Source organism: Clupea harengus, chromosome 22 (assembly GCF_900700415.2).
Source record: "Clupea harengus chromosome 22, Ch_v2.0.2, whole genome shotgun sequence".
Taxonomy (NCBI): domain Eukaryota; kingdom Metazoa; phylum Chordata; class Actinopteri; order Clupeiformes; family Clupeidae; genus Clupea; species Clupea harengus.
Window position 1 is genome coordinate 7103521 of NC_045173.1, and position 26437 is coordinate 7129957.

The window sequence follows — 26437 nt, forward strand, 5'->3', positions numbered from 1 at the left end:
CATTATCGGGAAATGATTAACCTAACTGGGTTCTACATTCTCACCTCAAACCACTTCTCTTATCCTGGTCCTGTTTTGATTCTGTGATCTTTCACACCACCGTCAGCTTGTGACACCAAAAGGGGGAGACAGAGGGCCAATCACTTGGCTCATAGTTTGGCTCTTGTTATTTCAGTAGCTCTCCTCCCTCTCTTTCCGTTTCATGAATCACCTCGCCCCTCCCGTTATTCACCATGGACGCTCAAAGGGGGTAGCTGGTGTGGATTTCTAAAGTAAATTATCGGACAGTTATGTGACTGAACCACGTCTAGAGGCACCTCGCCACTGTTCACTTGTACACAACTGTTATGAGTTAGCCTTGTTTTGGCTGAAATGCAAGTTATGTACTCCAATGGATTGTCGTCACGCCGTGGATTTTGTTTCCAATACCTCAGCAGCTTGGACTTACAACACTGTAGGACGATGGGAGTACTAGCCTGTTAGCCAGCTAACAAGGCAGAACAGCTACAACTAGAATTTTGCAGCTGACAATTTTACATTGTTTCACTAGAGAGTTCTGACTTATTTCAAGTGTTTCCCGTGATCGCTCATCGGACTGTTCGTAAACTTTCGACGGAGACTAGACTCGCTGAGCCCTTTGGTATTTCTGTCGCGGAGAAGTAGGAGTCAATCCAGCCCGTGGTTGCGAGGGTGGCCTGGAAATCGGTCGGGAATTTGAGTTCGCAAATGAAAGTGTGGGGAAGTTTAAAAGACAGAGTAACGTCGCAAGAGACGTTTTCCTTACAGAAGGCTGCCTATAGGTCCTTACTGTTGATTTGAGTGATACCATGGCATCTTTTGTAGACAATAGTTTTCGTCATGCAGTAATGAAAATCCCGGCGGAGAGGACGCAACAGGTAAGGAATTAACTTCCTTTTATTTATTTATTTTTTAAAACTACCCCGCCTATCCAAGTATCTGCAGGAATAACTAACAGTCTTTAACTACTCCAAAAGGTTGTTGTAGGCTTTGTAATGTTGGATAAAGGTAGCCAATTTGTGACCTGTAGTGAATACCCGACCCTATTGCTACTCAGTGCTATGCTAACACGGGTTAGTGCTAGCTTATTAGGCTTGGAAGTCTGGTGGTATTAAAGAAACAAAGTTGTCCATAGCCGTTTGTGGATGTTGTTAAATGCGTGATTCCCACGTAATTGGTGACTTGATGACCTGACTCCCCCTTAATATAGAATTGAAGCATGGGATATCCCTGTTCTGCAATCACTGTAAGATGTTGATTGCAAGAATCTGCGCTCAGGATCGGGCAAATAAGGCAATCCGCTGGGCTCCATGCCATTATTGCTCAGTTAACCGTCTGAGCACTTCGGTGTTCTACAGTAGGCTACTCCATAGTTTCTTGTAAGGTCGCCGGACCTCTTAGCGAGGCACATTTTTTTTTGCAGTTTCATATCCTCACCGGAGCGGGTTTCAGCCGAGTAGGCTATGGACCAGGGAGAAGAAACTGAGTTCTCGATCTCATTGCACAATGCATTGACATGTTTTGTGTCATTTAGGACCAGTGTAGTCTGGAAGTGCAGCAGGTCTACACTTTATTGTTTTGTAGGCTATCTGTCTTACCAGAGGTATGAAGCGATCCTTTTAATAAGAAAAGGCACATATGGATAAATTGACCATAACAATGTAACTGAGTGTGCTCGTTGTAGATACACCGTTACAAATACACTTATTTAAAACTGCAGTGGTATTCAGATAGGCTACAGGCTTTCAAACTTGAAATTGGCTACCCCACAGTACTTTTCCACATCCTAGCTCCATGATTGGACATGTAGGACCATGAACATTCCAAGTAATCAATTAACATGCCCTCAAATCAGGGTTTTAGAATTTTTTGTTTGATTTCAATAAAATCCTCTTGTACTCAACTGGAGAAACCAAACTTAGTGTTTAATAAATGTATGTGTTGCAGGTAGATGAGCGAGAGCTTGAAATGAGAGCTGTACATGGGTAGAAAGGGAGGAATAGAATCCGAAAAGGGGTGCGGGGGTAGCGGGTGCCACACAGTTGCACCCTGGTTTGTTCTCCATCACATTATCTGCGTAATCTTTCTCTGTGTTACACAGACATAGCTGGCAGGATGTATGTTGTTTGTGACTGCAGAGGTAACGAGTGCAGCTCAGTGAGAACGGAAACCCGCACAAAGGCTCAGAACAGCATTGTGTATGAGTGGGTGTGTGTCTGTGTGTGTGTGTGTGTGTGTGTGTTGTGTACGCACGTTAGAGAGAGTGAGTGTGAGTGACAGAGTGTGTGTGAGAGAGAGACAGAGAGAGAGAGTTTTGTATTGTAGGCTACTGTGTATTTTTGTGCACTGGCCAGTTGAGAGGATTTCCGTCAAGACTCCTGCCCTGGCGTGGCTGCCACTGGGAGCAACAGGAAGGAGCAAGGAAAGGAGATGTACTGGAGATATGGAGGAGGAGGGGGTGTCAGCAGAGAGGAGTAGAGGAGTCCACTTTAGAGTCATATGCACAGGTTTACTTAATCAGCCTTCCTTTTTAAAGTTCTAATGAAAGCTAAGTCTTTAGAAAAGGCCAAACATGTCTGATAACACCAACAGGTAGCTGCCAGCTCAGTGACTGCAGGATGAAGTAGAGTAGAGCAGTTTTGAAACTGAGGAACTGCTGAAGGAGACAGAAAAGACCAGAGACTCCCCCCCCAATACCACAGGCAGCCACGAGCTGAAGGGGAGGGATGTGGCCAGCGCAGGGCCCGTGAGAAAGTGTGTGAAAAGTGGCTTCTGAAGAAACTGTGAGGACATGAAAGTGTGCGCTGGGGAAGCAGTGCTACACAGTGTTCCTGTTCCTGCCAGGACACACAACCAAGCTTGTGTCATGACTGCATGTTTAATAGAGGACCCTTGGTTAGCAGTGCCACCAGATTAGTTTAAGATGATCTAAGGTGATTGTAGTACGCTGTTGCCTCTGCCTCTCAACTGCTGTGCAACTGTGACTCACTTCTTAATTTAGCCTGAAGCTGCAGTCTTGTGTCTTTAAAAAAAAAATATCTCTTCCATTCCCCCTGTCCCTCTGCCTCATTCTTCCAATCTCTCTTTACCCTTTTTTAAAACTTTTACTTTGAGTTCACTGTCCTCACTGTCCTTTACTGTCGTCAGGTTTTTTCCTGTTTTCTCTCTCTCTCGCTCTCTCTCTCATATTGACACACACATGCACATGGGGAAGCTGCATTTGTGTCTGTCTGTGTGTGTGTGTGTGTTGAGTTGAGGGTCTCCATATCGGCCTGTGGTTGAAAGAGGAACCAGCTCTGAGTGTTTAGTAGGCTAGTCACCCCTCCCTCCCATTCTTTGACCCCAGGACCAGTGATTTTCCCCTCAGCTTGGTGATGTGACCTGTGAGGGCCAGCGGTCACATCCATCTGGCCAGCACCAAACATCTCAGCAGTCTCTCACTGAGGCCTGTGTGGGTTTCACAAGTCTTAATGTGTCTGTACCATCTGCTCCACTGCACATTTCTACTGTGCATTTCGCTTTGAGTTGAACAAATACCCGGTGGCAGAACAGATACATTGGTGTGGCTTTTCTGTTCCTCAGCGAGAGCTGGATGTAATACCGGCACATATCCCTTTTCTGGTTTAGCAAGACTGGCGGCTTCACACCTAGCACTGCCATGGTGTAAAATAGCTCTGAAAGTATGTAATGCATTTAGCCAATGAGCTTACTGTTATGTGATGTATAACTCACAATCCATTATTCTAGGAAATCATATGTGAATCAAAGCATATTCTGTATTGTTATAGCTATCAGGCATTTTTATTGCCCGTTGAGACGCCTGCAAGTCTTAGACTAACTTTCAAAGGCAAGAGCAGATGTTTGCTAGTATTTATCTTTCTCAAGCAGTGTGATCTGTCAGTATTTCACTTTTGCTTTCACCATTTGTTTCTGCATGTGATTAGCGTAGATGCAAAATAGTCTGGCATATCTGCCATGAGGAAATGGTATAGTGATGGTGAGTGCACCACCGCAGAACGGAGTGGCATGGGTGTCATTCCAGGCATGAGGATGTCTATAGAAGACCCGTCCGTTTAAACACTAATCTATGCCTCTCATTGTTAGTGGAAAACAAGATGCGTGTAACACCTTGCAACCACTATTTCTCACAACATGTTGGCTGTCGACCATGTTTTCTGACTGTTGTGCACTTCTTAAGGGCTTTTTCAGTCAGTGATACATTTCAGTAGTGAACAAGGCTAGTGTTGTTTGTTGAAAAGGCATGGACACATTTGATAGTAACAGTAATAGTAGATGTTTCCTGTATTGACCTGACACCAGTTCAGATGATTAGATATGGATTGCCCATGGGCACGTATTGATGGTTTGTCTGCACAGGGTGGCCTGGTTACTGTGTAGCTGACACCATTCAATGCTTTACAGGTCAACTGCCTGTGTCTGCATGAGTGTGTGTGTGTGTGTGTGTGTGTGTGTGTGTGTGTGTGTGTGTGTGTGTGTGTGTGTGTGCATGCGTGTGTGTGTGCATGTTTGTGTGACACGTGTGAGGAGAGGTGGGAATGTGTAAAATTTAGGGCCAAAGTTCAGATGGCCCGCTTGCCCATCTGCTAAACTCAATCCGAGAGCAGCATGCACACATATGGACTCGCAGGCAAGCTGCATGGTGGATGTGGCCGCTTGTTTTTTCTTTTAATTAATATGTTTAGATATGAAGACTTTGAGTGTGTGCAGATGTTGTTTGCAGAGATACACATAAAACCCATATTAGCACCTATCTGTTGAACAAGGCTCACATCCATCATGTTCATCAGCACCAGAGCTGGTGAGCAAAGCCTAAAAGGCTCTCAGAAGAGTGGAGGCTTTTCAAACCAATTGTCACCAGCTGGATAGAAAGCTAGTCACATGCAAGGACTTCCCTTTAACCCAAAACGAATCCGCAAACTTAGCACAGTCTTCTCTTGTGTTCAGCATTTTATCTCTCTCGCCCTCAGTCATCATTTTCCTAAAGTCATTTGGCTATTCACAGGAGCAGTCACCTCAGTCACAAAAGACGTAGGCCTAATCCATCTTAATCGATTAATTTCTATTCAATCTATTCACAACCTGTCTGACCCAAACATGCATACTTCCAGTACATCAAATTCAGCAAGTGTTTTACGGAGTTGCTGAGTGATGTTTTACTCTTCTATAATTAATGAATTAACAGAGAACAGCCGAGCTATACAAAAATACAAAGTGGCTGATCTGACTTTGGGACGTCCGTCATGGGACGTCCGTCACGTACGTCCCCCAGGTCCAACTTTAACATGTTGGAGCCACATGTTAACTCAATAATTTGGTAATGACTCATCAATAGATTCTCCTTCTATCTGCTGGGTATCAATAATTATTATGTACAACTTTTTTTTGACACACTGCCTCTTCTCACGCACTAAAAGTGTTTTTTAACCTTTGATAAAGTCAAATTCTCTGTTAGATTCGTTGCCATATTAATAATTGGTGTCAAAATGATGATGTGCCTAGCTGAACTACACTACAACACTACACTGAATATGGTGAGTGGTCTCGAACGAGGCGTTGTAGGTCATGCTAGATGCTATGTTAAACGTCAGGCTTCTGCTACCGGAACACTGGCATGCTGTATAAAACCCAGCTCAATATAGTCACTGAAGAGGTGCTGAACAGGCGGTAAAGACTGTAGTTTAGTTCATATTATTACTGAGATCAGAGCAAATACGCCGCAGTTAGTGAAGTCACATTTTCCAAAAGATGTAGCTTTATACCATGTCTTACTTAAGTCACCTTTAACATACCGCTTAGTTTTCCATGTCTTAGTCTGCATTAATATGGCTATTAAAACATCAGATGCACAGGCTTTTCTCACCCCTACACAGCATCTTTATTTCACAAAGTCATATAAAATGACATTAATGAAAATAGAATGAAAGCTCATTGTTTGTAATCATACAAATATATGACCAAATCTTTAGCTCTCCTTAGTTGGTCGTTTTCAGAGTATAATCCCAGAGAAAATTGAGCTAGGGCCAGTCTGTAAGTGCTTGTGATTTAAAATGGCAGATGCATATTTTCCATACAGACATACATAGGTTTTGCTTCCCCCATCGTTATTTTGACAGTGAAGGCTCTACTTGACCTCAACCTAGGACTGTGTGTTGCAATGAAAAACATTGATTTAGTGAAATATATAGATATTACATATAGATAATTTCATTGCATTCACTTGCGTTGATGACTGATTTACAAAGAGGAAAAATGGATTTGTGGTCTAAAACTATTGACTAGCCTTAAAAACACATGCAACAAAGCACAGTTGGCACTTTATAAAAGCTACCTAGCTTCATGGCTGTTGTGTTTTGGCGATATATTTGACAAGCTGTTCATATATTTCTCTCCTGGGTTGCTGATAAAATTCCACGTAGAAGCGCCTGGGTGGCTCGTGGGAATCTCACCTTCACATGACCACTAACCATCGAAATGACTGTCGGGATGTAGCGACCTACAAAAACATACCTTAAAAACAGTTTTTAAAAACCTGCATAATTTTACTTTAAAATAAAATTTGTGAACGTTGAAACATCAAAACATTCACTAATAAATTAAATAATGAAATGCCAGAATTATTAACTGATAGTTTTTGAATGACATTAATGTTGTGGTAACCCAAACTGTAGAAGCGTGAGCTTGGCCATTTTAATTGTTCACCAGTTTCATACAGGGCACAGTCCAACCAAGTGGCACAAACCACACAGCTCTCTTGGTTATGTATTGAATGTGGGCTGGCAAGACCCTGGCCAACCTTCACCACATGAGAACTGGAGTTACACATACACACAAGCACACCCTAAAGGGAAATGATTGGAATTTGTATCCAGTGTTTCTCAATGCTAACACAGAGTAGATTCATCATTTACAGAATCCCTCTCTCACACACACACACACACACACACACACACACACACACACACACAGAGTCTCTCTCCAAAGACAAACAAATCTGGAGAGAACAAACAACACTGTCACAACACTGTCCCTCTAGCTCTGCTAGCTTTATTTTTACCTTATTACCAAAAAGTGGCATTCCCTTTTTTCTGATTTAGTAATGGGGGGATATATATATGTGTGTGTGTGTATGTTTAGCGCCTCGGCTCCCCTCTCCAGCCCTTAACCTTTAACCCTGAGCCCAGGCCTGTGGGAGTCATCGGTCACTGCCCGTGTTTGTGACTCTTGCCCGGAATTACCCAAGAGCAGGAATGTATGGAATGCTGAGGGGGTTTGAGGGTGTGAGCCGGGAACGTGTGTGGGAGCGCGCGTGTGTGTGTGTGTGTGTGTGTGTGGGAGCGGGAGCGCATGTGTGTCTGTGGCATGAGCTCTGGGGAGGAAATGCCACAGTATAAGAATAAACAGGACCGTTACCACCAAACCCACCAATCACAGGCCCCGCACTTTAGCAGCAGTCCCCCCTTTGGATTGGTGGATTTGAATGAGGCTGAGTGACAATTAAAGGAGCTGTCAGTGAAAGGAGCATCCTTGGGGAAATGGACTAACTGTTGTTGGCGAAACACCACGCAGTGCTCCTAGGGGCAGTAGGGTGGCGTGAATGGGAAGAATGGAATGTCCTGTTGGGGTGGCACACGCCGCAGTCGCAGCACTGCCACATAGCACTGAGCCAGGACTCCTCTGTCGTCCACTGAAGGGGTGATTGTCCACCCGCCTTACCCATCCCAAAAGTGTAATAATGTACATGCTAGTTACAATGGGGGTGTTGTTGAACATAGAGTGAGGGGTGGGGTAAATGAAAGAATGAGGAGTGCTTTAGGAGGGGAGGAGATGAGAGCTGTACATTTTGTCCATTTTCACAGAATTCGACATTGATTTGCAGGGATTGTGCAATATGTGTGTCCGAGGTGCTGAGGCGTCGATGAGCTCACACAGGTGCCTTTGTGTGTGTGTGTGTTAGGTGTTAGCACAGGTGGAGGTGATGTCATCCTACTCAGAGTGTTGGCAGTGTAATTCTGGGCTCATTCCAGGAGGCAACTGTGTCCACCTAGTGGTTGAAATAAGACAACACACTCGGTGCCTCACACATCCTGCTGTTCCACTGGTTGGACCACTGCCATAAACAGTTAGAGTAGCCTGGTAGGGTGTTTTATGACCAAGTTTGAGCACTGTAGGTTTCATGTGTGTAACTTTGTTTCTCTTTGTAGGATCTTCAAATTGTGTACTCCTATCTGCATGGGATGGAAGCACTGTCCAATTTAAGAGAACACCAGCTCAGGTATTTGAACTCACTGAAACTCACAAGCATTCACACACACACACACACACACACACACACACACACACACACACACACACACTCGAATGTACACATGTTAGATTGACTTCTGACGACTTTTTTTTGTCTCTCTCTCTCTCTCTCTCTCTCTCAGGTTAATGTGTGAAACAGTACGATATGAACAACATGAGGCTAATGAAGTTCTCTACTAGTGAGTGACGTTTTGCACTCGCAACAGAAACATACAGAAATAATTTTGCCACGACTTTAGCCGATGTATTGAACTACGCCTATGTTTTATACAATTCATCCAATCCTGCTCCTAAAAATGATAGTTGGTGATGCATGTAGTTGAAGTAGAAGTTCTAGTCGGTACAGTCTAGCTTAGCTTCTCTCAGACAGTCACGCACTTGTTCACCATCTGCACAGACATTTGCTGACGCTCACAGCTGTAGCCAGCCCACACTCCCACACATTTCCAGCTGTAGCAGGATCCTGGGGACGAAGCAGTGCGAGTGTGAGCGGAGCGTAGCGTTTCTGTGTGCTTGGATGTAATCCGTTGAAAGTGTTTTTGCATAAATCCCATCTGTGAGAGTTTGATGGACGAAACATAAAAACGATGCACAAGTTTGCGCTGACCCAGAAACCAGCCTGGCCTCCACCTCTGCCAGCATCACTGACATTGCACTTGTGTGTGTGTGTGTGGGTGGGTGGGTGGGGAGTTAGGGGGGGGGGGGTGGTGTAGGTGTACAGATGGTAAGCCATAGAGAAAGTGTATACATAAGTATGTACAGTTTGCATTAACAAGTGTGTGTGTGTGTGTGTGCTTTATTCCTCTCTGTCCATTCCAGTCCTGATGACATTGGCAGCTGCTGGTACATTCTGCTGTCTGGCTCGGTCTTCATCAAAGAGTCCATGTTTCTTCCTCGCAGCAGGTGTGTGTGTGTGTGTGTGTGTGTGTGTGTGTGTGTGTGTGTTTTATGACATATCCATGTGTGCAAGTATGCCTATTCTCTCCATGTTTGTGGGTTGTCAGTAAGCTATGTAGTGAGATGACATTCTCTAACCCCCCCCCCCCCCCCCCTTTTTCCCCCACTGCACACACTTCTAGCTTTGGGAAGCGTTCGGCAGGCAGTGCAAGGAGAGGCTGTGAGTGCATCGTCCTGGAGCCATCAGAGATGCTAGTGGTGAGTGTGCACAGATCTTTGTGTGTGTGTGTGTGTGTGTGTGTTTGTTTGTTTGTTCGTTGATGCTCAGACCTGGATCAGAGATGGCTTTGTCTGGCTACAAAACACCTCTCCACTCGGTAGATGTTGATGTTTTTTCCTGGCTGTTCTCACGGTCTATGTCCCCGGTCTCAGGTGGACTATGTGGATGAGAGCGAAGTGTACTTCCAGCGGCAGGCGTCTCACCGGCAGTCACGTCGCAGGTTTCGCAAGATCAACCAGAGCGGGGAGAGGGAGACCATCATTGACACCGTGGAGCACGAAGACTACCACCTCAGCAGCAGCAGCAGCAGCAGCAGCAAGCCCCCCCTGCCCCACGCCTACCACACAGTCAGTACTGCTTTTCTTTCAAGATAACACACACAACACAAGACCCGACTACAGAATGCACACACTCTCCCTTAACACAGCAAGACAACCACACTCAAAATGATGTTAGTGGCTTGGAGACTACTCTGTGATGTGAGAGATATGGTAATGAACCTTTCTTCGAGTCTACTCTGTGATGTGAGAGATGGTAATGTGTCTTTCTTTCTCTTTGTTTTTGCAGGAGAGTTCCAAACAACAGGTGAGCCCACGTGTGAGTCATTCATTGAGATTTCCCATCCAGCCGTCTACTGAGCTGATCTCTGCAGGCCTCTGAGTTTTAATGGAGACTTTGTTTGAATTAGAATAGTGTTGCTGGCTTTTGCCTTAAAGATCACTAGTTCTGCTCTGGTTGGTTCATTTGAATGGATCTGTTCCCATGCGCTGTGGGTGTCTGTATGTCCATAGTTGTTTGTGAACCATTAGGTCATTTCCACCTAATTTCATCTATTGTTCTCTGTCTCTCTTGTCTCTTGTCTCTTGTCGCTCTCTCACTCTCTCTCACACACACACACTCTGTTTCCCTTTTCCTATCTCTCTTCCTCTGTCTCTCTCTCTGTTGTATCACTGGTCCGCTCTCCCTTTGAGCATCATTTGAGTGTGAAGCCGTTAGGGTAGGGTAGTAAAGGGCTCAGGCAGGGGGAGTGAGAGAGGGCGGGATCTGATTGTTCAGTAATCAGTCAGTATGGGGTCGCCGTGGAGATGGGTTTGTAGGACAGTGGGCGTCAACCCAGCCCCTAGCAACAACACCCCACCCAACCCAACCCCCCACTACCACCCGCTCTCTAATCCCACCCGCAGAGTGTGTGTGTGTTTGTGTGTGTGCGTGTGTTTCTGTCTGGTGAAAAGAGCTGACCCTGTCTGTGTGAGTTTTGTTCTCGTGGAGATGGACAGGAGGCCACATGCCTGGGGCAAAAGAGATGGGCTTTGGCCGATAGTGTGTTTGATAGACAGTCTGTGGGTCTGTTTGTGAAAGAGTGTGTGTGTGTGAGGGAGAGAGAATGATAATGGTTTAGTTTAGAGAGGACCCAGATCTGTTCAACATTATGAAGCCGTTAGTTATCCCAAGCACCTATGGTGACAGGAACCAGGCGAAAATGGCTGTGAGTATATTTACATCCACATACTCTTAACACATGTAGACTATTTCAGAAACACTTAGACACGTCGGCTTTCACCACCTGCGCGTAAACACACCAGTCCCAGCACACATTAAAGTCTGGGCTATTACTCTCTGTGTGTCTCGTGTCTATATGCGGTCAGCTCACACCACCTACACTACACCACATGAAAGTATTTGAGCCTTGAGCTGTTTCAGTTGAGACCAGGTGTTGTTATATCTCACTTAGCGGGCACAGCGATACATATTTCTCTCTCGTTGTTTTCAGTAGCAGTAGTCTAGCCACAACCTTTTTGACGAGTCTTATCTGCATCTGTATCTGAAATAATTTGACTGAAGGCAGTGTGTTTTTGCATTTTTTGTTTTTGCAGTCCTGTGTGTTTTTTGCATTTTTCGATCATTTTCAAGCTTTACATGAGTTGAGATATTTGCATTTGTTGTTACTACTCTGTACAGTTAATGTTGCGATAGCTGCATAGAACTGTGTGTGTGTCTGGGGCGGTGAAGAATAGCGCTGGAACTCTGTTGAACACCGCAACTTAGTCAGACACCACTGGCTGGTTTCAGCTATATCATTAGATTAGAGACTGTTGACATTGTGTGGGACTGTGTATAGCTGGGTATTTAGGCCAGTAGAAGTAGGCCAGTGCTTTAAACACACGACTAGCATCCATTTTAATAATCTGTCAGAGTGACATTTAAAACCTGAGGATTGTAAATGGAGCAGAAGGTGTTTCCCTCTCTCTCTCTCTCTCTCTCTCTCTCTCTCTCTCTCTCTCTCTCTCTCTCTCTCTCTCTCTCTCACCCTCACCCTCACTCTCACTCTCACTCTCACTCTCTCTCTCGTGTTTGTATGTGTGTGTCTGTGCACGTGTGCAGATGGGACAGATGTGTGTGTTCTCCACAGTGGGTTGTTTTCAGAGGTTGTTCTAAAATTAATTTGCTAATGTCCTAATAAGTCATTAGCTTATCAGTCAGTCATAATGCTTGCTTGATGAACTCTAATCTGTTTTGACTCTAGATATGTGCAGATTTGTGATGAAAGATGGTTTCATGGCATGTTTTGAAGGTGTGTGTGTGTGCTCACACGCGTACTGGAGGCTTTCAGTATTGTTTCTCAGGGTTTCTTGATTAAACCTCCTTGCACCCTCCCCCAGCACATTGTGGTGTAATTGTGTGCCTAGCTTGGAGAGATTAGGGGGGGGTTAATCTTTTGATCCATCGGGAGCTGTTGGGTGAAAGGAAAAAAAACACTGTCTTCAAGTGATATCACACACACACACACACACTCCTATCAACACACACAGTCTGCAGCTCAGTGATGTGGGTGTGCAGTTAAGCCATATGCGTGTGACCAAGTGTATGCATGACACCACTATGTGCATGTATGGCCATGTATATGTCTCTGTGTGTGTGTTCTTAATGTGTTTAATGTTTAATGTTCTGCTCTCTTCAGCCCCCAGTGGATTTCTCTAAGCTCCACCTCTCAGAGAGTATCCACCCCCATCTGACCCGCTCCAGCCACTCAGCATGCAGCTTCACCAGTGAATCTGGTAGCAGCAGCTTGTCAGACATTTACCAGGTACAACATACACACACACACACACACGTAGAATGCAAATTCCAAACCTCCTATGGGGCTGTTTCATGCACACACACACACACACACACACACACACCCACACACACACACACACACACACACACAATGCACACATGTAGAATGCAAAACCCAAACCTCCTATGGGGCTGTTTCATGCACACACACACACACACACACACTTTACCCACCGTACACATTCTCACCCCATGTGCACCAGGCTTGTGTGACACACTAGTCCTAACGGCAGTTACAGGCAGGCCTCAGCATGCAAGCCTGCAGGTCAGAATTGCTCCTGTTCCAGCTCTGACTGTGACTGTGTGTGTGTGTGTGTGTGTGTGTGTGTGTGTGTGTGTGTGTGTGAGCGAGCGTGAACACACCCCACAGCTCATGGCCATCTCTCAGCGCTCATGATCTGGCTGGGCTACTGCACTGAGCTTTGCCAAGTAATCACAAATGTTTTTTCCATCAGCCCTTTGTTTGACGCTGCACATAAATAAACAGTAGAGAGGTTCAGTCCAAAGCCTGACCAAAGCCTGACCACTGATCCACTACAATGGTAACAGAGCCATGGACTTATGTACTAGTTCAGTTGGTGGAATGTTCAACTGAGATTGTTCAATTCCATCTGTGTGGCAACTTTTTGTTAATACGTTGCTATGGGTGGGTGTGTGTGTGTGTGTGTGTGTGTGTGTGTGTGTGTGTGTGTGTGTGTGTGTGTGTGTGTGTGTGTGTGTGTGTGTGTGTGTGTGTGTCTGTAGTCGACAGAGAGCGAGTGTGGGGAGCTGGACCTGAGCGGGCTGCCAGAGACAGCGGTGGACTCGGATGAGGAAGAGGATGACGACGATGAAGAAGATGTCAGTCGCTCAGCCGACCCTCTCATGAGCAGAGATGTGGTGAGGGACTGCCTGGAAAAGGACCCGATGGATCGCACAGACGACGACATCGGTAAGCACCCACAAATGCTCAAATCCAACAGAAACACGGCGGGACGTGTAAAACTCCCTTATAGAGAGTTATTTAGGAATAGAGGAGTTTTACAGCTTACATATACCACTGGGTTTCTTTACGGATTCCGGTTTTTGTGTGTGTGTGCATTACAGAGCAGTTACTGGAGTTCATGCAGCAGCTGCCAGCCTTTGCCAACTTGAGCGTATGGGTGCGCAGGGAGCTGTGTGCCGTCATGGTGTTCGCCGTGGTGGAGCGGGCAGGAACCGTGGTTCTAAACCATGGGGAGGAGGTGAGGTTTTCTTATCCCGTCTCCCCTGCGCTAGAGCCTGATTGGCTCGGTGTGGATCTGTCTGTGTCTGTGTGTGTACAGGGTGCTCAATGTGTCTTTGTCTCAGTGGTTGCAAGACATTTAGGGAAGGAGGTTTAAATGTGTGTAATTGCATGTGTAATGGTATGTGTGTGTGTGTGTGTGTGTGTGTGTGTGTGTGTGTGTGTGTGTGTGTCTCACAGCTGGACTCGTGGTCTGTGATTCTGAACGGGTCAGTGGAGATTCTGTACCCTGATGGCCAGAGTGAGGCTCTGTGTATGGGGAGCAGTTTTGGCGTGACCCCCTCCATGGAGAAGGAGCTCATGTTGGGAGTGATGAAGACCAAAGTGGATGACTGCCAGGTGTGTGTGTGTGTGTCTCTCTTCTGTGTCTGTGTGTTAATGTGCAGTCATTTCATATTTATTCCATCTGTGTAAACAATGTGTCTGAAGCTCTGTATTAACTGCTATCTGTTTGTGTGTAGTTTGTGTGCATCGCACAGCAGGAGTACTGCCACATTCTCAACCGCGTTGAGCTGAACACACAGCGTGTGGAGGAGGAGGGGGAGATCGTCATGGTGAAGGAACACCGTGATCTCGACCGGACAGGAACACGGAAGGGACATGTTGTTGTCAAGGTACAAAGAGTTCCTACACGTTTGAAATGTTCCTCTGATTAACTGGTCAACTCCTAGCACCTGATTGTCTACCACCTCAAGCACCTGCCCTAAACATGCACTAATGATTGTTCTGCTGTCCTGTTGTCTCTCCTGTTGTCTCACCCCCTCTCCTGTTGTCTCACCCTCTCTCCTGCTGTCTCACCCCCTCTCCTGTTGTCTCACCCCCTCTCCTGTTGTCTCACCCCCTCTCCTGCCGTCTCACCCTCTCTCCTGCCGTCTCACCCTCTCTCCTGTTGTCTCACCCTCTCTCCTGTTGTCTCACCCTCTCTCCTGCTGTCTCGCCCCCTCTCTCAGGGCACATGTGAGCGCCTGATGCAGCATCTGGTGGAGGACCACTCAGTGGTGGATCCCACCTACATCGAGGACTTCCTGTTGACCTATCGCACCTTCCTGCCACGCCCCCTCAGCCTCGGACACAGACTCCTGGAGTGGTTTAAAGAGCCCAGTCTGCGAGACAAGGTACACGCCCCCTACTACACATACATACTACAGGCCCCTTACGACACATACATACTACAACATTCTCTTCCTCCACACTCCGTATGCCAAACGACTCTTCTCTCCGCCGGTGTGTGCCGCAGGTCACCCGCGTGGTGCTCATGTGGGTCAACAATCACTTCAGTGACTTTGAGGAGGAGGATGCCATGAGCGGCTTCCTGGAGGAATTCCAAAGCTGTTTGGAAAAGGAGGTGAGATCCGTGCGTGCACATAATCACATGCACACACACACACACACACACACACACACACAAACATGTACACACACGTACATCAAGTCCACACGTGTTGTTTATGTCAAGTAGAAGTGCTCACTAGAAGCTTCATGCCTCTCTCCCTCTCTCACTCGGAGCAGAAGATGACGGGACACTTGCGCCTGTTGAACATCGCATGCGCGGCTCAGGCGAAGCCCCGAGTTGTGTGTGTGTCCCGCGCCTCCCGTGACTCAGCCCTGCCCTTCAGCCTGCTGGGCGGGGCCGAGAGAGGGACCCGCCTCTTCATCAGCGCCGTGGAGGTGGGCAGTAATGCAGAAGAGGCGGGGCTTAAACGAGGAGACCAGGTATGTGTCCGATGATCACATGACCTCCGTAGGGGGGTGTGGTCTCTCCACCGCAATGTTCTTTTCTTTCCATACTGAGGCCTCCCTGTCTTTCTGATCTCTCCGTTAGTAGCATCATATCATACCACATCATGTAATGGTCTCTTCCCTCTCCCTGCTGCAGATTCTGGAGGTGAACGGTCAGACCTTCGAGAGCCTGCTGCTGTCTAAAGCCATGGAGATCCTTAAAGGCCAGTTACAACTCACCATGAGCGTCAAGACCAACCTGCTAGGTGTGCACACACACACACACACACACACACACACACACACTTAACTGTGGTGTATTCTTAACATTAGGGCAATGGACTCTTTCTGCATAACTAGATGTATTCTCAACTAGAAGGGCACTCGGAGAGTGTCGACCTCCACCAAGGCCAAATGGCCTATCTGTCAATGTTATCAAAAGTCAAAAATAATTTGTGGATCCGTAATTCCATAATTGAATGGATTCTTCTTTGGCCCATCACGAAGTTTAATGAAAATTGACCCCAATGTTTTTGTATAATCCTGCTGGCAGACAGACAGACAGACAGACAGATAGGCAAATGAATGGCACAGAGAACATAACCTCCTTGGCAGTGTTGAGTGAAACACACACATGTAGCCAGAGTTTTGTCCAGGTGATCATGCCAGATTGGGTTGATTGAACTATAGTGCCATCAGAGGGTGAAGTGGAGCCACTGCAATGCCGGGGGAGATTTGGCAGACTGCGTCTGTGTCTTTCTGTTGTTTTCAGTGGAGGATTGATGGGATTTACACATTCCAGTGGAGGATTTTGACTCACGTATAAACACGCTCAAATCTGTTATTATGTTTCAACTGCCATCCAGGGTAAAATTATATTGGGTGCGGCCATAGCCAAGATGCTCATTAGCCAATATGTCGAAGATGACACGATAGCTTCAGCTCATCAGTCATGATGAGTGTGAGTAGAACTGGCATGTATCCCATGACTAACTGTTGACTCCCTGTGTGTGTGTGTGTGTGTGTGTGTGTGTGTGTGTGTGTGTGTGTGTGTGTGTGTTTTGTTTGTGTGTGTGTGTGTTTGTTTGTGTGTGTGTGTATGTGTAGTGTTTAAGGAGCTAGTTTCCAGAGTGTTAGAGGAGAGGAGGAGTGGAGTACCGCACCTGCCAAAGATCGGTGATTCACGAAAGAACCGCCTCTCTGTTCCTGACTTGGCCGTAACCCTAGGGGGTGGAGGTCAAGAAAAGGTCAACAGGAAGGCTAAAGCTCACACTGTGGGTGGCCGCAACAAACTCCTCAAGATTCTGGACAAAACTCGCATCAGCATCTTGCCACAGAAGCCATATAGGTATTCTCTCCCTTTCTTTGTAGTTCTTACTCAGATTCCTACACTCACACTCACTCACTCACACACACACACACACACACACACACACACACACACACACACACACACACACACACACACACACACACACACACAGCCTGTATGGTAAATCTGTGGTGTTTGTATCAGTGTGGGACAGTCCCAGGATGACAGCATGGTGGGTCTGAAGCAGTCCAAACACTCATCATCCACTTTAACAGCCAGCGGAACCCTGTCGCCAAGCAACCCTGACCTGCAGAACCAACAACTAGCTAGTGAGCACACAAACGGCCATTCAGGTGAGCTCTTGCTGGCCTTGCAAAGGACTACATAATACAGCACAATCTAGGACCTGACATTCATTCTTCAAAGTCAATGTCTCAAATCACTATTTCATCTGCAAATGTAGGTTTATTGGTACACAAGCCTATAAGGGTGTGTCTTTGTGTCCGCAGATCAAGACCAGGTGTTGCGTGTGTTCAAGGCTGACCAGCAGAGCAGGTACCTGATGGTTACCAAGGAGACCACTGCTAGAGAGGTGACAAATCATGCGATGAGAGAGTTTGGTCTGAGTGCCCCCCCTGAAGCCTATTCGCTGTGTGAGGTGACTGTTACACCTGAGGGCGTGACCAAACAGAGACGGCTTCCTGATCAGCTCAACAAACTTGCTGACAGAATACAGCTCAGCTCCAGGTACCATAGGTTACACAAACACACACACATGCTCGCTTGCTCTCTCTCTCTCTCTCTCTATATATATATTTCTCACTCATCCTGCATCTCTGGCCTGCCAGTAACTTGTGTGTGTGTGTGTGTGTGTGTGTGTGTGTGTGTGTAGGTACTATCTGAAGAGCAACAGTGAGACGGAGACTCTGTGTTCTGACGTGGAGGCTCAGGAGTTGATGCGGGAGTCTCAGGTCTGCCTGCTGTCGCTGAGCTCAGTGGAGCTGGCCAATCAGCTGTCATCACGCAACTACCTGCTCTTCTCCAGCATCCAACCTGTGGACTACATCACCGACCTCTTCAAGCTCCGCCCTGTCACTGATACGGCTCGCAGCCTACGCCGATTTGAGGACCTTATCAACCAGGAGACCTTCTGGGTTGCCACGGAGATAGTTAGGGAATCCAACCAGCTGCGCAGGGCGAAGGTCATCAAGCAGCTCATCAAGGTGGCAGCACGCTGTCGAGAGGTCAACAACTACAACTCCACCTTCAACATCATCAGGTACACACATACAAACACACACTTTTAGTTTGACATAATCCACATGTTTAGACTCTATAACGTATTACTACAGCAGAGCACGTACAGTAGTGCTAGAAAGGTTGTGAACCCTTTCGAATTTTGTTATATATCTGCATAAATTTGATAAAAAATGTGATCATATCTTCATCTAACTCCTAAAACTTGATAAAGTTAACGCAGTTCAGCAAAAAAAAACACAGAAAACATTATTTTATAATTCATTTATTGAGGAAAATTATCCAACATTAAATGCCTTGTTGGAAAAAGTATGTGAAGCCTTGCTGTCAGTACCTGGTGTGACCTCCCTGAGCAGCAATAACCAAACCAAAAGTTTTCTGTAACTATTAATCAGTCCCATACATCGGTTTGGAGGAATTTTGGCCCATTTCTCCTCACAAAACTGCTTCAACTCATGGATGTTAATGGGCTTCTGTGCATGAACTGATCTCTTCAGGTCTTTGCACAACATTTCTATAGGATTAAGGGCTGGACTTTGACTCGGCTATTCCAAAACATTAAATTTAACCGTTCTTTGGTAGACTTCCTTGTGTGTTTAGGGTCATCGTCTTACTACATGACCCATCTTCTGTTGAGCTTCAGTTCACAAACGGATACCTAGACATTGTCCTGTAGTATTTGCTGGTACAATCCAGAATCCATAGTTCCGTCAATGAGGGCATGCCGTCCTGGTCCCGAGGCAGCAATCCAGCCCCAGACAATGATACTGCCATCACCATGCTTCGCGGTTGGGATGAGGTTCTTATATTGGAATGCAGTGTTTTGTTTTTTGCCAAACATAACGCTTCTCATTTAAACCAAAACGTTTTAGACTCATCCATCCACAGAATATTCTTCCAATAGCCTTCTGGCTCATCCACGTGGTCTTTTGCAAACTTTAGACAGGCAGTAATGTTCTTCTTGGAGAGTAGTGGCTTCCTCCTTGCTCTCCTGCCATGCACACCATGCTTGTTCAGTGTTTGCCTGATGGTGGACTCATTAACACTGACATTAGTCAACGCAAGAGAGGCCTGTAGATCCTTAGATGTTACCCTGGGGTTCTTTGTGACCCCCTGGAAAATGATACATCTTGCTCATGGAGTGATTTTTGCTGGAAGACTACTCCTGGGGAGAGTAACAATGGTGCTGAATATCCTCCATTTGTAGACTATCTGCCTGACAGTGGATTGGTGGAGCCCAAACTGTTTAGAGAGGGTTTTGTAACCTTTTCCAGCCTGGTGAGCATCAACTTGTTTTCTGAGCTCCCTGGGAATCTCCTTTGATCGAGCCATGGCACACTTCCACAAAGCTGTGTGGTGAAGACCAGATTTATGTGTTTTCAATAGGCAGGGACCACTTAACTCACACCTGATTGTCATCCCATTGATTGAAACATCTGACTCCAATTACACCTTCAAATGAATTGATTATCGTAGGGGTTCACTTACTTTTTCCAACAAAGCATTTGATGTTAGAACATTTTGCCCAATAAATAAATAAAAAAGATTTTTTTTTTACTCTTGAACCCTTTTACTTTTAAAAGTCAACACATTAATAAGAGCTTACAAGTTAAAGTGAGCATAGAAGTGTTTTTAAATCCCTCTCTCTCTGTGTGTGTGTGTGTGTGTGTGTGTGTGTGTGTGTGTGTGTGTGTGTGTGTGTGTGTGTGTGTGTGTGTGTGTGTGTGTGTGTGTGTGTGTGTGTGTGTGTGTGTGTGTGTGTGTGTGTACATGTGCAAATACCAGTGGGTTGAATCTGGCCCCTGTGTCTCGCCTGAGGGGAACATGGGAAAAGCTACCTGCTAAGTATGACAAGTTGCTGTCAGAGCTGCAGACTGTGTTTGACCCATCGCGCAACATGGCCAAGTACCGCAGCCTGCTTAACACACCCACACACACTCTCCAGCCGCCCGTCATCCCTCTCTTCCCCGTCATCAAGAAGGACCTCACCTTCCTACATGAAGGTAACACACACACGCACACACACACACACACCATCCTATACAAGAGCTACTGTTTTACAGTTACTGTTAAATTGATCACAAACCTGTTATTGTTTCCATAATTTTTTTTTCATTTTCATTTGTGTGTGTGCAGGGAATGACTCAAAGGTTGATGGTTTGGTGAACTTTGAGAAGCTGAGAATGATCGCCAGAGAGATCAGACACGTGGGCCGCATGGCCACAGTATACACAGATCCCACGCTCCTGTACAGAACCAGGTAAACCAGAACACACACACACACACACACACACACACACCATCCATACACACACACCATACACACACACACACCATACACACACACACCACACAGTCCATGAAGATGTCATCTAGATGTAACCCTTTTAATGAAGAACCAGATTGTTTGGGCCGTCAGCTTCGGACAGCCATGTTAAAGTGTAACCTGGGCACATGTATATATGCTCCCCGTTTTAAAGGTCTTCAGCGTGATGTACGCTCATTACATCTCCCCTTCCTGGACACACAGACAACGCTACTATTGCATAGGACACTCTGTATCCATGTGCTCTCTGTGGAAGTCTCAAGAATGTTCAAGCTGTGCTGTGCTGGTGCAGTTCCCTGCCAGCTGTGTCTTCGTGTGTGTGTGTGTGTGTGTGTGTGTGTGTGATCATGTATTCTGTGTCTGTGCGGGTACGTGTGGTTTCGGTTGCAGCAGTGGGCTATTTTCTGTCCATCGGTGTGCTGGGCTTTCCTGTCTAAGCCCTTGTCTCTCTACCACCCCCCCTCTCTCTCCATCCCTTTCTCTTGTTCTTCCTTCCTTCTCTGCGTCCCTCTTTGGCTCTGTGTTCTAGGAAAAAGAAGTGGAGGAGTCTGGGGTGAGTTTGCAGACCACAGCTTTTATTTCTCTCTGCCCTTTGTGTACCTCACTCCCTCATGAGCCCCTGAGCATGAATAGACTAGACATCAACAGTCTTCTAACATGGCTTCAGATGTGTGGCCCCTGAGCATGAATAGACTAGACATCAGCAGTCTTCTAACATGGCTTCAGTTGTGTGGCCCCTGAGCATGTATAGACTAGACATCAGCAGTCTTCTAACATGGCTTCAGTTGTGTGTGTGTGTGGATATCCAGCGTCGGACATTTAGAGTGTCTGCTTACAGTGCATACATCCATGTTTGTCGTTGGTGAAGATGTTTGCAGTGCTGGCCTTCTGGAGACTAACACTAACTCTCACTTTGCTGGAGAGGTCCCTCCTGTGAATGCCCCACCTCTTGCCTGCCTCTTTCAACCTCTATCTCGTTCTTTTTTTTTCCCACTTGTCTTTCTATTTGTCGTACTGGTTCTCCGTCTCTCTCTCTCTCTCTCCGTGTCTCTAACCAGCGTGTGTCTCTGTGTCTGATCAGGTCCCTGAGCCAGACAGGTAGCTCGACGGTGCTGGACATGGCTATGATTGGCCAAAAGAAGCGTGGCAGGCGGGGCTCCTTCCTGAGTGCCAAGCGTCTGTATGAGGAGGATCTGATGATCCGCCGCGTGCGCCAGTATCTCACCGCGTACGTGCACATAGTCCAGATCGACGAGGAGCTCCTGCACACGCTCTCTCTGCAGTCTGAGCCCGCCGCACAACCAGGTGACACATGCACACACACACACACACACACACTCATAACATAGTAGAGGTAGCATTTAGTATGTGTGTGTACCCCACCAAAAAAACTAAAAAAAAGTTGTTGTTGTTTACATTGTTTGTGTTGTTTTCCTCAGTCAAGAGAGAAGGAGAGAGAAGGGCTGTGGAATCCTCACCGGCCACGCCCCGAAGCCCCACCCCTCAAGCCTCACACACACACCTGACCCGAAGGAGGTCCTCAAATAAAGAAATGTTTGGTAAGACTAGGAGCAGACACACAGCAGTTTACGTCCAGTTTTTCTCCATTGTTAGGTCATTTAAATTGTGTGCGTGTGTGTGTGTGTGGCGTCAGGTGCCAAGTCCCCACAGCCCCTGCAGAAGATGCTGAACCACTCTGAAGAGGGGCGGACTCAGCCGAAGAGGCAGGCAGAGGACAGCCAATCAAACGCTTCGTCACTGCTCTCCTCTCCACCTGTTTCACCACAGAGCCCACCACGCAGAGGTATGAGCCCAAATATCACACACACACCTCCTGCTCAACACACACATGCACACACTCACACACAGACCTCCCGCTCAACACAAGCCTGCACACACTCCCACATGGAAAGAGATATGCAAAGGAACTGATATCATTCACTTTGTGGAGACCTGTGTATTGTGTTGAAGTGTCAGGTTTTGTTTGCGTGTCGCTACTTTTGATGTGACGCTATGTGGTATTGTGTTTGTGTGTCTCAGGTGTGTACACAGCCTCAGATGGGGATCAGTACAGCCTCCTCAGCGCGTCCTCTTGTGACCTGATGGATGACGTGCGAGGCCCCCATCCCCACGTGCACATAAACATGCCGGCACACACACAATCAGCCAGCAACATACTCGCTACAGCCAGACCAGAGCCTGACCAGATTAGCCTGGGGTAGGACTATACACACACACACACACACACACACACACACACACACACACACACATATGGACTTCCAAATACATACACATACAAACCCTGTTTATTGATTTTAAACCTTGACTTTCTTTCTTTCTCCCTCTCTCTCTCTCTCTCTCTCTCTCTCTCAGCTCGTACTCTCTGTCTCAGGATCAGTGTGATCGCGCCTCACTGGACGCTGCTGACAGTGGACGGGGAAGTTGGACTTCCTGCTCAAGTGGTTCCCATGACAACATCCAGAGCATCCCGCAGAGGTGTTGGGACGCATTGTCCGAGGGAACAGCAGCTGGTCGGGGCTACTGGGCCGCACCCACCGGTTACTGGGGAGATGAGCTGGAGGGGGAGACGGGAACTATCAAACGCCGTGGCAACAAGCCTGTCATAGGTGAGGAGTTACTGCTATCATTAATTGCATTAACTGATTATTGATTATTGATCACATTGTCTGTATTATATATGAAGGCACTTTTCATGAAATGCTAAATTCATGAACTTGAATGTCCCTGTAGGTCACAGAGAAGGGCGTTTCCGTGAGCCCCCGCCCACCCCACCAGGCTACACGCCGTTGGCTGACGTCAGCTATAACCCGCCCCCCGGACGACGTCCCCCAGACTACAATGCTGCACTGCAGAGGTCACGCCTTCTCAAGAGAACATGTGACTCTCCAGGGCCAATGGGGGTTCAGCATGTCGGCCACACCCACCGGCAGGCTCCGCGTCCACCTCAGGGGAAGGAAGGTGAGGCAATGCAGCACTGAAAGACATTATGGACATGTCCATTACAGCACAATCACACTTACCCAGAAACGCCCTAATATCTCCTTTCACCTCTCTCTCGCTCTCTCCATCTCTTCTTTCTTGCCCTCTTTGTCCCAGCAGAGGGGGAGCAGGTGTCGGCGGTATGAGGGTCCCTCTGAAGCTGGGGCAGTATATGTAGCAGAGGAGGAAGGCGGGAGGGAGGATTCTTTGGCACTTTGGACGTTAAACAGGGACCTGCTTAAGCCTCTGTTGCAGTATGCCGGAGCTGCCAGACCCTTTCCAGTCTTCGGGATCACACGTCACTGAACCGCAGACTTACAGGCCAACTGTCAGTTCATCGCCTTGGAAACAGTGTTATTATCCCATTTCAGCATGGCTACCGTCAGGGTCAAATACAGGTTACACTGACCCAGTGTGGTAGTGTTGATTTGTGTGAATGTGTTTTTGTTTTTGTGTTGCTGTGTGTGTGTGTGTGTGTGTGTTGAGCTGCATTCATGGTCAGTTGCAGTTTATTCTCATCTGAAGATGAGACTGATTGACTTAACCAACCGTGTGTGTGTGTGTGTGTGTGTGTGTGTGTTTGCGTATGGTCTTCCTTTGGGGAAGACATTGGTGGAAAGGAGATTTGTGTGTTCCCTTTCTGCTCCTCATCCTTTGAAGAAAGCGTGAAGGAGGAGGCTGGAGAAAAAGAGAAGATGGAAAGAGCTCATGGATGTCCTGAGAATGAAGCAGACAGATGTTGCCCATCTGTCAGCTGATCAGTATTACACCAGCACAATATTTAAAAAGTCCTCAAGCCAAAATTAACGTTTTAAAGATTTTATAGTCTTTTTTACCATTTCAATGCCATAATCAGTGTTCAGGTGTTTGTTACTCTGTGAAAAAAAAATATTTTAAGTCTTGTTTTTAGGCAAAGATCATTCAAAAATATTGCACACCTTTGCTCTGACCTTTTTGTAAAATGTACCTGCAAATGCTAAGACTATGAAATGGGACTAATGTCGAACAGTGTGCGTGTGCGTGTGATTGTGTGCGTGTGTGCACTCGCATGTGCAAGGTGCGTGTGTTTATGTGTCTGTTTTTAATTCCCTCTATTTTCCTGTATATCCCACAGCAGACTTATTTTTATGTCTTTCACAAAGACAATCCCAGTGTTCTTTATCCCTGTGGATATATATGAAGACAGGGTCCATATTTGTAAATAGTCACCTTATTTTTTGTCAGAGATTATAGATGTAAAATCTGGTCATGCTAAATATTCCAGAGTCCTCTGGGACAAAATAAATGCTATAGCCATACTTTTGTCTGTGTGGTTTTTGTGTGCATCTGTAGTAATGGGAGCTGAGTGTGATCACTGCATTGTTAGTGTGTAATATTGGAAGTAACCCAAAGGTGGTGCTAAAACACCACGGTTAAATAGCTCTTTTAGTCTGGTTGCTGTCCCTCTTCTCTTTGTCTCTGTTTGTATGTGTCATTGACACTGTTTCTGTGTGGGTGCACCTTTATTGATGTTTAAAATGTACTCAATGATTTTTCTGAACAACTCCTTAATCTTAATCTCCAGGCCCAGGTCACCTGCTCACAGACCTTGCACCACCTACAAAGGGCACCCACTGTAAACAAAAACACATGCACTTGCATGCAATTTACCACAATGAAACAAGGAAAACATGATAATGAATCCTGCCCACCATAAATCATGAAGCCTTGACTAGCATAGAGAAGAGATGATTGAGTCATAGAGTAGATTTAGAGCATTCTGTGTGTGTGTGTGTGTGCGTGTGCGTTTGCGTTTGCGTGTGTGCGTGTGTATGTATGTGTGTGAAGGAGATGTGTAAGTGTAAGGTTGTTTGTCAGGTCACATATTCTCTTCTTTATGTTGAACACTGAACTGTACTGGGTTTAATTTCACTGTAATATTTATAACCAGCCATTACATTCCCTCTTACAAAGTGTGTGTGTGTGTGTGTGTGTGTGTTCAAGCACATGTATTGTGGAGTAGAAGAGAGCGAGAGAAAAAGGTAGGAGCAAGAGAGGATGAGGACGACGGAGATAGAAATGGGGAGAGAAGGGTACAGTGCATCCAATACTGACGGAGTAGGGTCTCTAGATGTTCCCATGGTAACAAGTGCTGAAGTACGCTAAAAGGTTTTGTTAGAATTCTCATGAGTTGGCATCATCTGCTGTGCACATCTGGGCGCGGGTGTGAGTGAAAGAGTGTGGGTGTGGGTGGGTTAGACACTTTCAGCATTGGTTGTGTGCATACATGCTCTGTCTGTCTCTACTTCTCGTAGTGACGTACGTTTGTTTGGCAGCTGTACCACGGTAATGATAATAATAATCATAATATAGCAGCCAAACTCATGAATCATTCATATTTACATTTCACAGTTTGTTCTGTTCAACAGCTAATTACATGCGATTCAGTCTGCACACGCACACAAATACCCATTCCCACACACATACACATACACACCAATACCCTTTTAACGTCCATGTCTACTTCATTCAATTACCAGTATCTCCATTTGAGCACAATTTGACTTTGTCTGACCAACAGCCCGATACATGCACACAAGCCCACACACACTCACTAAAAAATGCAAGGAGAATATACACATGGTCTGTCATTTTATTTTTTATTCATTTTGCTCACATGTTTTTTCAACAAGCTCTGCTCTGAGTCTCTCTTTATCTCTCTCCTCTCTGCGTGGGGGTCGTTGTGCATGTTTGCGAGTGTGTATGGTTTTTCATCTATTCTTTCACCACACAAAATAATTCTTATATCTAGCCAGTTCATTCTCCAACCTAAAAATCCATATGTCTCCAACACTTGAATATTTACTTTCCTTTTGCAGTTGTGAAGGTGTGAGGTGAATTACCTTCTTACAAGGAACAGTGTCTGTGTGCCTGTGT

At 46.3% G+C, this 26437-nt stretch overlaps 1 protein-coding gene across 6 annotated transcripts in view; it reads left to right on the top strand.

The window, feature by feature from the left end:
* rapgef2a (Rap guanine nucleotide exchange factor 2a) overlaps positions 1-24819 on the top strand; it is a 29550-nt gene extending 4731 nt beyond the window's left edge. The window contains exons 1-30 of one of the 6 annotated variants that reach the window (XM_042703130.1): positions 189-896; positions 8241-8311; positions 8466-8522; positions 9163-9246; positions 9423-9498; positions 9673-9867; positions 10088-10117; positions 12480-12605; positions 13385-13571; positions 13727-13863; positions 14085-14243; positions 14366-14518; positions 14855-15019; positions 15142-15249; positions 15414-15617; positions 15781-15889; positions 16731-16971; positions 17140-17288; positions 17445-17682; positions 17828-18214; positions 19978-20195; positions 20329-20452; positions 21048-21071; positions 21600-21823; positions 21958-22077; positions 22173-22322; positions 22559-22736; positions 22895-23148; positions 23273-23500; positions 23639-24819. In XM_042703130.1, the coding sequence (XP_042559064.1) occupies positions 828-896; positions 8241-8311; positions 8466-8522; positions 9163-9246; positions 9423-9498; positions 9673-9867; positions 10088-10117; positions 12480-12605; positions 13385-13571; positions 13727-13863; positions 14085-14243; positions 14366-14518; positions 14855-15019; positions 15142-15249; positions 15414-15617; positions 15781-15889; positions 16731-16971; positions 17140-17288; positions 17445-17682; positions 17828-18214; positions 19978-20195; positions 20329-20452; positions 21048-21071; positions 21600-21823; positions 21958-22077; positions 22173-22322; positions 22559-22736; positions 22895-23148; positions 23273-23500; positions 23639-23667 (4494 nt within the window). In that variant the 5' untranslated portion in view covers positions 189-827 and the 3' untranslated portion in view covers positions 23668-24819. Of the gene's footprint in view, positions 1-188; positions 897-8240; positions 8312-8465; positions 8523-9162; positions 9247-9422; positions 9499-9672; positions 9868-10087; positions 10118-10714; positions 11007-12479; positions 12606-13384; positions 13572-13726; positions 13864-14084; positions 14244-14365; positions 14519-14854; positions 15020-15141; positions 15250-15413; positions 15618-15780; positions 15890-16730; positions 16972-17139; positions 17289-17444; positions 17683-17827; positions 18215-19977; positions 20196-20328; positions 20453-21047; positions 21072-21599; positions 21824-21957; positions 22078-22172; positions 22323-22558; positions 22737-22894; positions 23149-23272; positions 23501-23638 lie in introns of those variants that run through there. The other 5 variants (XM_042703131.1, XM_031559275.2, XM_042703133.1 and 2 more) reach the window with 5 other exon arrangements.
* The last annotated feature ends 1618 nt before the right edge of the window (positions 24820-26437 follow it).